Consider the following 10569-nt stretch of genomic DNA (forward strand, 5'->3'; position numbering starts at 1 on the left):
GTAATTTGCCATTTGGTTATTTCAGAGGACTCAGAAAGCGTGACCCCAGCCGCTATCTTGCAACCTACTAGCTCAATTCCCCATTCTTCCACGACCACCACCACCACTACCTCCAACCTCACAACAGCCCCGACTGGTTCCATCAATGTCTCTGTCACTTCCTCTACCTCATACTTTAGTAGAGGAGCCAGTCAGGAGAATACAAAAAGGGAGGCTACTCCACCCACTGTTACCAATCAAAGAGAGATAAGTCCATCCGGTGGTAAAATAAGGGAGGCTAATACGGGTGAAGGGAAAGATTCGAGGATGGAGGATGATGTACGGGTGGGAAATTCTGATAAACAAGGTAAAGGGGTTACTCCAAATATGTTTTTTTTAATTTTATGTTATGGTGCAATGCTACTTTCAACTCCAAAATATATTAAATATTGTCATAGCCTTGACATTTTTGTAGTCAGCTCGAACAATATGGACACCTGTTGGCATTTGCTTTCGTGCTTTCATGTTTTTATAACCCGGCAAACAAAGTTCGAAGGGTTGGTGTATTGGAGTCACCAGTTGGTCGGTCAGTTAGCAATAAGTCTGTTAAGCGAACTACTTCCGAAGTTTTAGACATATTGTTCTGGTTCACATGATCATAAGTGCACAAATTACAAGTGCATTACACAATTTCCTTAAATTGCAGACTATCCTTACAAAAGTATTTAATTGAATATATCTGATTGGGACTGTTGATTGAATTCATTCCAAAGTTTATTATACCCCCGACAAACGAAGTTTGAAGGGGGTATATTGGAGTCACCCTGTGGTCGGTTTGTCGGTCGGTCCTTTGCAATTTACCTTGTCCGGAGCATAACTTAAAAACTACTGGATGGAATTGGATTAAACTTCATACAATGGTAGAGCATAATGAGAGGAAGTGCAGTGTACAATAACCATAACTCTATTCTTGCCTATTACTGAGTTATTGTCCTTTGTTACTTTTTTTGTCCGGAGTATAACTTGAAAAGTACTAGATGGAATTGATTGGAACTTAATACAATGGTAAATCACAATGAGAGGAAGTGCAGTGTTCAAGAACCATAACTCTACTTAAGCTCACTACTGGGTTACTGCCCTTTATTTGTTTTTTTTGCTGTCATTTTTTCCCAGACATTAACTTGCTAACTACTGGATGGAATTTATTAAAACTTAATACAATGGTAAAGCACAATGAGAGGAAGTGCAGTGCACAAGAACCATAACTCTATTTCAGCTAATTACAGAGTTACTGCACTTTGTTACTTTTTTCTTGTCCGTAGCATAACTTGAAAACTATTGGATGGAATTTAATAAAACTTCATACAGTGATAGATCATAATGAGAGGGAGTGCAGTGTACAGGAACCGCAATTCTATTTCAGCTAATTACAGAGTTACTGCCCTTTGTTACTTATTCTTGTCTGGAGCATAACTTGAAACCTATTGGATGGAATTTAATAAAACTTCATACAGTGATAGATCATAATAAGAGGAAGTGAAGTGTACAGAACTGCAATTCTATTTCAGCCAATTTAAGAGTTACTGCCCTTTATTACTTTTTCTTGTCCGGAGCATAACTTGAAAACTATTGGATGGAATTTAATAAAACTTCATACAGTGATAGATCATAATGAGAGGAAGTGCAGTGTACAGGAACTACAATTCTATTTCAGCTTAATCTCAAAATCAGTTAATTTTGACATCACTGCCTTCAATTCAGTCATATAAGATCATTTGTCTAATTGCTTTAGTAACGCCGTTAGCTTTTAAACATTAATTTTCAAATGTAAATATAAAAAACTGTATTTTGATCCTTAGTCAGCAATATATAATTGTTTTGTTTCCAGACATTTACACAAAAATTTGCTCATTTCTTGACAAACAATAAAAAGTTGTTAAAACAGTAAATCTGTGAGAGTTCAGCTTTAAGAGGGTTCACATTCTTACACTTTGTACACATGATCAAGTGTTCTTGTGTCTTAAATATTATGTTTTCATCAATTTTTGCTTGAAACTCTGGAAAATACCTTGTTGTTGTTTTTTAAAATTCAAGTCGTTCCCAACTCATATGTTTTCTTTGATCTTGTTGCAAATAGGATATAGATTCCTTGAAAGTTCATAAAACTTATTGTTTTATGATTTTCATATTTAATATTTAAATTATTCTGCTTGAATAAATCAAAAGCGTCCTGTGTTAAGGCTACACGCTTGGTTAAGTCATTACTTATTACAGCTTTAGTGAACAGTTGCATGTATCTAAAAATAATATAGTCATGTTATATGACATACTTTCTTTTTATAAGAATGGCTCTTGGCCAATTTCTGTCATTTGACTTGAATGACAAATAGATATTGATCTCTGTTTACTCAATCAATACCAATGACATCAATAGAAGGTAATCACATGTATATATTGAAGATAAAATGCATGATGCACTTGGATATCTTTCCTTTAAGATAATTGTATACAATATATTGTATGCCATTACCGGTGTATTAACTATAAATAAGATCTTACATAAGTTGCTATTTAATACCCCAAAAAATGAAACAGTTGTTGGCAGGCTCTATAAATTCCATAACATGAAATTTGTATTGAATGGCAACAAATATAAGTTAATCATACGACGCATATGTCGCCAAAAATGAAGATTTTATACATCTTTTATTAATACATTTTTAATAAATATGGTGAAATGACGTTAATGTCAAGATGTATTACACAAGTGAAATATATATATATATAAAAAATTAACGGTTTTATTACACTCGCACCAAGGAACGTTGAGTGATAATATGGTTAACAAATGCAATCAAACATATCAACAGTTTATTGGTTATCGATTTTCAGAGCCAAAGAATGGTGGTGGCAAGAAGAAAAAGAAAAAGAAGGGTAAGGGAGGTAAATCTAACCAGGAGGTGGAGCCAGGGTTCACAGAAGGGGCCAGTGGAGGACCAGAGGAGGAGGAAAATAATGGTTAGTCTTGGTTTCCTTTTACTTTTTGTGTCGCCTAGTCAGGCAACATTTAGGGGTTACTCTTGCCCTCATATTTTTAGAGTTAATGCCCTTTGTTAATTTTCATGCTTAAAGTTTTGTCTGGGGCATATCTTGTAGAATATAAGAGTTGTCAACTTGAAACTTCATAGCTAGACAGATCTTATTGTGGGCAAATGCAGTGCACAAGAACTGTAACTCTTGCTTTCTAAGTTTTAGAGTAATACTCTTAAGTTTTGTCCGGGGCATATCTTAAAGAATATAAGAGGTATCAACTTGAAACTTCATAGCTAGATAGATCACATTGAGGGCAAGTGCAATGCACAAGAAAGGTGCAGTGCACAATAACAGTAACTCTTGCTTTCTAAGTTTTAGAGTAATTGCACTTTGTTAGTTTTCATGCTTCAAGTTTTTTACTGGGCATATCTTGAAGAATATAAGAGGTATCAACTTGAAACTTTATAGCTAGATAGATCTCATTGAGGGCAAGTGCAGTGCACAAGAACAGTAACTCTTGCGTCTTTATGTTTTGAGTCATTTCCCTTTGTTAAATTTCAAGCTTAAATTTTGTCAGGGGCATATATCGTAAACTTTAAGAGGTTTCAACCTAAAACTTAATAGGTAGATAGATCTCATTTGGGGCAAGTGCAGTGTACAAGAACTGTGAATCTTGCTTCCATATTTTTAGAGATATTGCCCTTTGTTAATTTTCGTTCTTTATTTTGTCTGGCTGAATGTTCTTACCTTCAGTTCAAAACCACCTAGACTTGAAAAGTAAATGGCAACATCATTGTCTATAAATGAATAAAACGCCAATCTAACAGCTATAATCGCGACTGTAATAACTCGAGGAGTTCTAGTTAGACTGAAATAAAATCATACATAATTAATTATATTGCTATATATACATCAAGTTAGTTATATAAGACCGTAATAGAATATAATTTATATATATTTTTTACAATTATGATATCAAAGAGTAAAACATTATATTAAATAATTGTCTGAGATTTGTTACAGAATTTTTTTTTTTTTGTGCCTATCTGGTGTAAAGTCCCTTTAAGAAAAGTACAAGTATTTTAACTGAAGTGTAAGCTTTTAAAATATAACTTGACTTAAACAGTTTAGACTGCCTTAAAAATGCTTTTTCATCATTATCTTATCTGTTTATGGAAGAAAAAGAGTTCAGGTATTGTCATAGCCTTGGTGTTGTCGGTGTCACCATTGTTGTGCAGAACTTTAATCAAAAACTGGTATACATGTGGCCAGAGAAAGAATGAATATGTATAGCATGGCAGATAACTCTTGTTTGTGATTGCTCCACAGTGCTCTTGTTTTGTAGATCTTTTAGTAAATTCAAATTTGCTAGGCTCCATGAAGCATTTTACTATCCTGTGAAATAAATTGTTGAATTTGAGGAAAAGATGAAATTTTAGGATATTTTTTATAAATTATTACATGATTTTAAAGTTTCAAATTAAAACAAAAAAATACTTTTCAGATAATGGAACACAGATACGACAGGAGAACGAAAAGCTTCGAGAAATGCAAACATGTAAGATATGTATGGAACGACAGGTGAACACCACACTGCTGCCCTGTGGGCACTTGGTCAGTTGTGACCGTTGCGCCAGTAGGCTTGCGAAATGTCCAATATGTCGAACTAAAATAAAAGGGTCTGTTAAAACCTTCATGACTTGATGATCAAAAAGCTTAAAAGGAACCATTAAGGAACCAATTCAAAGGGTTATAACTCTCGTGTTATTACAGTAGAATGACTGGGGTTTTTTTTATTTTCTGGAGAGAGTATACCAATACCTATTCTGACCAAATTTGGTAGTGGTTGGACAGAGGTTTTTAAAGTTATTGAGCGTATAACACTAATTTTATGTAGTTTCTAGAATTCAATAACGAAAACTCTCGAGTGACCAAAGCGATATGACTGTTTATCCAACTTGTCCAAGATATTACGCCAATATGCATTCCGACTATATTTGGTGATGATTGGACAACTGCTTCAAAAATTATAGAGCGGACAACATTATGAAGTCCGTCCGATAACATACAAGGTAAAATAAAGTAAATTATTCTGGGTTTTTACCCGCTCAAGTCTATGAAATGGTGATTGGCCCCGACCCGGCGATCGTAGTTTTAAGGCTTGAGCGCCGCAAATCGTAATCAGATATCGTCAGATCTACTTTTAACTTAATTAATTAATGCATGCGTACTTGTTACAAAATAAAACGTATGAGGTTACGCGGTTTAAAATAGACCGAATAGAAAGATCACTTTATTTAGTTTAAACATATTTTATTCAGTTCGTATATACAAAAGTAACAGTACAGCAATAGTATGATGAAATGGATCGGAAAACAAGCAAGATCACTTTATTTGAATACGGTCATAAGATTGCAATGTTAATGTGAATTTAAAAGAACACCGAAGGATCATAAATAAATCTTGGCGAGGAACCTAGGGTCATAGATAATTATATTAAATAAATAACGCAGAAAATGGAAATGTGTTGACTAAAAGACCCTGCCTCACTTGAACTACTTCAAATAGTAAAAACATCCTCAGCCGATATCAGGTTTCATTTAGTAACTTTACAATAGCAATAAAGTCGTAAGATGAAAGCAATGTTCATATATCCTAGTACATATAGGTTTACCAGTTACTGTTATGAAACTAGTAACACTAGACGTCGCTGCAATATTGATTTCGGGTTACAGTTGCGTGTTTTATACAGTTGAAAGGAATTTACCGTTCTTTAAAGTGCTATAAATTTCATCTTATTATAACGAAATTACGCAAAGTTGTGAATCTTTCAAAGTGGAAGTTTCTTTATGGACATCCTTTACATACAACAAATAACAGTAAACTGCTGAAAACTTAAAGGTATACGCAAAGGAAGAGTATAACTTAATGTCAATACCTTTGACATTCCGATAGACCTATTATAACTGATCCTTAATGAGCACAGACTGAACCCCCAAAAATGATATCAGCCAATTCGGTTGTATTCAAACTGCTTTTGTTTTCCTTTCTTTCTTCCGTTTTCGCAGTAATAGTAGGTACAAAACTTTCAACACCCACTAGCACCACCTCAACTATTGTCTTGCTTTCAATACGTTTAGCCCAAACTGTTGACAATGCATGAAGCGGACCTTCCAGTCACCATACAACACGTAATGTCAATACATCTTAGATGAGATGCAACAGGCTAGCAATTAACAATGATTTCAGACGATAAAAATTGTTGATTATAGATGGGAAAAGTTGAAATGAAAAAGTATTGAAGATTCATTTGTTGACATTGTCTTAAAATAAGCTAATGTTCAGGAGCATTATACACAGCATTTGCATCCATTAATATCAAAGAAACATAATTTACATAGAAATTAAAATCTAAAAACACTTTCACTAAAGTATTACCACCATGTATACTCCATGTAAATTTACATAGACTTTATATTCAATCATAGATGTCAAGTTTGATTAGTATCGAAATTTAGAATGAGATATGGACTGGGTATTTTATTTGTAAAACAGAACAAGATGTTTTGAATCACTGGATGAAAAAAGTAAAACCTATAGATGTTTGGAATGGGGTTTAATTTGTATATTGTACAATGATACTATATAAAAAAGGCAAGACAACCAATTATGTAAAAATATCAGTGATAAAAGGAAAACACTTTTACCTTAACAGAATCAGGAAAATTCAGAAAGAATTCACATTTGATATACAAAATACCCCAAGAAATAAAAAAAATAAAAAAATACTCAACTTGTTAACTTCGTTGTCTAAGAAAAAGATTAGAAACATTAAAATACTATATATAACCATGTCATTGAAAAAATGCAAAACAATACAAAAAACTCAATCTGTTGAATTGTTTTGTTGAGAAAATAGTATTGAAATATTTGTGCAAAACATTTATTATAATCTATATAAGACATGAAGGTGATGAATATAGGATATTCGGTTTTTGTAAGTAGCTATGGATGTTTAAACATGTATATATATCTAACTTAGATATTAATATCATGTTATTTTTTAAAGGAAGCTTTATGTATATGTATATGTTTAAAGGCAAATATTGTTGAAGCCTTTTCTCTTTCTTATTCTAGTTCACATGCACTGTAAATATCACACCTGTAAAACTTGCTGATGCTGTACATGTAAAAACATGGAAGTTCAATGCAAAAGTTATTTGCCTAATTATGATATAATATGATTTTTCATCAATGCTTTGTTTTTCTATTAATGAATACACAATTATATGTGTAGGGTTTGCAGATTTGTCATTTTAATGTGAACTTAAAAAAGTAAAAAAATATGAAAAATCATAAAAACACCAAAAAATTATTTCAGTTATATTGAAATAAGAAAAAAAAATGTTCAGCATATTCATTCTTAAGTTTGGATGTATTTATAGAATATCTGGTTTACTGTATGTATGAATATCACCAATCATTGAATTTACCTTTTCTTGCCACATTGTTAATGTGATTGTATATGTTATTTGTCTTATTATAGGAATGGGATAAATAGTTTGTTTTCAATTAAAGTTAGTTTCTGTATTTAAATTGTCCCAAACTCATTTTGCATTTGTATAAACATCATTTTCCTTAGTTCACTTTTAAATTATAGGGCATTATATATATATATATATATATATATATATATATCTAAATTACTAGTAATGCCATAAAGGTATCTTGATAATGATTATAGTTACTTCACTAGTTATTATGTTGTATTTACTGTATTATATTATTGAAAAGAAAAATCAGAATAAAAAATAATAAAATATATATGTTTTGTGAATGTTTCTTTAAAATTTTGAACGCTCTTTCTTGTTTCTGTAATTTTGCAAATCCGAAGACCCATTTCAAAGCAAGTGCTTTTAAGATACATGCTTGACTCATGTATGTAAAAACATACCTATGAATAAGGTTAATGCTTTGCTTATATTAGTGTATGTGCTTATGCGATTGCTCTGTGTCCATCGTCCGTCGTCAACAATTTGACTGTTAACACTCTAGAGGTCACAATTTGGGCACAATGAAACTTGGTCAGAATGTTACCCTCAATAAAATCTTGGACGAGTTTGATATTGGGTCATCTTGGGTTAAAAACTAGGTCACCAGGTCAAACTAAAGGAAAAGCTTGTTAACACTATGGAGGTCACATTTATGACTGTATCTTCAGGAAACTTGGTCAGAATGTAAATATTAATGATCTCCAGGTCAAGTTCGAATCTGGGTCATGTGCGGTCAAAAACAAGGTCACCAGGTCAAATCATAGGAAAAGCTTTTTAAGGCTCTAGAGGTCACATTAATGACTGTATGTTGATGAAACTTAGCGAGAATGTATATGTTGATTAGCTTGAGGCCAAGGTCAAATGATGGCCATGTGCGGTCAAAAACTAGGTCACCAGGTCAAATTGAAGGAAAAGCTTGTAAACACTCGAGAGGATACATTTAATGCTGTATCTTCATGAAAGTTGGTTAGAATGTTTATATTAAATATCTTTAAGTCAAGTTTAAATCTGGGTCATGTGCGGTCAAAAACTAGGTCATTAGGTCAAATCATAGGAAAAGCTTGTTAGCAATATAGGTCACATTTATGACTGTATGTTCATAAAACTTAGTCAGGATGAATATATTGATTAGCTTGAGGCTAAGTTCTAATCTGGGTCATGTGCGGTCAAAAACTAGGTCACCAGGTCAAATAAAAGGTAAATCATGTTAATACTCTAGTGGCCACATATATGACTATATGTTCATGGAACTTGATCGGAATGTTATTTTTGATGATCTTTAGGTAGATTTTTAAACTAGGTAATCAGAGGTCAAAAACTAGGCCACCTGGTCAAATCATAGAAAAACTTTATAAACACTGTAGAGGTTACATTCTCTCTTTAATCACCATGAAACTATGTCAGAATGTTTTCGTTTATGAAGACTATGTCAAGTTTGAAACTGAATAACCTGAGTTCAAAAACTAGGTCACGAAGTCAAATCATAGAGAACATTGTTAAAACACTGTTGATGCCATATTTTCTACTTTATCTATATGAAACCTGGTCAGAATGTACTTATAACAGCAAGGTAAGGTTTGCAACTTGGTCATCTGTGATATTAAAAAAAATCACAAACCTGGTCATCTGTGATATTAAAAAAATCATTCGTGATATTAAAAAGTACAACTTTGGTCACTAGGAAGGATCCTAGTAATATATTTTTAATTCCAGCAGGTATAAATGTTTGGATTCCATACTTTATGATTATATTTGGATGTGAATGAGATGTGAAACCCAAATCTTTAGTCCTGTTTGGCACCATATAACCTGAATTGGTATGCGGTAAAGCCCATATAACCAATTCACCATCTTACTTTAACTTATATGATCTAAAGTAGCTGAGATGAAGATGATCCTTTAAAATTGTGGTCTAAGGCTGATAGGGAAGAGTTTTGTCACAATTGCCCTCACCCTGAAAACACTTATTTCACACTTGAATTGGATCAGGTGAGCGATACAGGACCTTCAGAACCCTCTTGTTTTGTGTTTTTTCTACACATGAATGCAATACTTAATGTAAGACAATACTTATGGCCTGTGGACCCCAGCCCTGTAATAGTAACTTGTAAACGCTAAAAGATAGTTGCGGTCTGAATAAGTATTGTGATTTATGCAAAGAAATGTACAGACAATAATGTAATGACATATTGATGATTATAACTGGTGCTTGTACTGTACCTGTATGCCTTAATTATGATGACAAAAGATTCAAACAATGATTAAATTGATAAATAACCGATCATTGATCGGTTTCATAAACCGATTATCGATAGTTTTTTTGGGAGGATGATAGGTCATGTCCGGAGATTACCCCTATTGGTGTTGAAATGTGTATTTCGAAGGTCACGCTTGCGATGACTTTGATCACAAAAAGCTCGTCCGATTGATACCCAGAATATGCAAGGGCATACGGTTCCAAAACTTGTTAGGAAGTTGTCCATGTCATGCAGATGACCCATAGTGATTTTGAGGTCACAGGTCAAATTCACACTATATTTTAATATCTTACTATAGAAATTCGTTCCCGCAAAAATGATTATCTTTTTCACCCGTTAGATTATCACGGCACATGCGGATGATTATGGCATAATGGACCCTGTTAATTATTCAAGCGAATTGGCTAGGGTCATTCAAGCCGAGGTTCGTATGAAAGTGCACCTAGGCTTGAACGACCCAAGCTGTGATCACCTGCAATCAAATGAACGTCACAATCAGCCGATATAAAACAGGTCAAAGACATATATATGGCGTCGATATGTACTTAAAAGGTCATTTAAGGTTTTCATCTATTCTGGATTATGTCTAAGGCAAAATACTGCCGAAACCGCTTTTGGAAAGTGATCAATAGATAGTGACTTTAAATTTTTCATCGTAAACATGCATTTTCTTTTAAAGTTTGAATGTTGTTGTGCTCATTAATAAACAGGAAACGTTATCACAATGTAGAACGTACTCAGTATTT

General features: G+C 33.1%; 1 protein-coding gene across 5 annotated transcripts in view; it reads left to right on the plus strand.

Moving 5' to 3' along the window:
* Nucleotides 1–7816, plus strand: part of LOC128237132 (uncharacterized) — a 61282-nt gene extending 53466 nt beyond the window's left edge. For all 5 annotated transcript variants that reach the window (XM_052952385.1, XM_052952383.1, XM_052952387.1 and 2 more), the window contains 3 exons: nucleotides 26–346; nucleotides 2872–2997; nucleotides 4517–7816. In XM_052952385.1, coding sequence (XP_052808345.1) covers nucleotides 26–346; nucleotides 2872–2997; nucleotides 4517–4716 — 647 coding nt within the window. In that variant the 3' untranslated portion in view covers nucleotides 4717–7816. The remainder of the gene's footprint in view (nucleotides 1–25; nucleotides 347–2871; nucleotides 2998–4516) is intronic.
* The last annotated feature ends 2753 nt before the right edge of the window (nucleotides 7817–10569 follow it).

Source organism: Mya arenaria, chromosome 6 (genome assembly GCF_026914265.1).
Source record: "Mya arenaria isolate MELC-2E11 chromosome 6, ASM2691426v1".
Classification (NCBI taxonomy): domain Eukaryota; kingdom Metazoa; phylum Mollusca; class Bivalvia; order Myida; family Myidae; genus Mya; species Mya arenaria.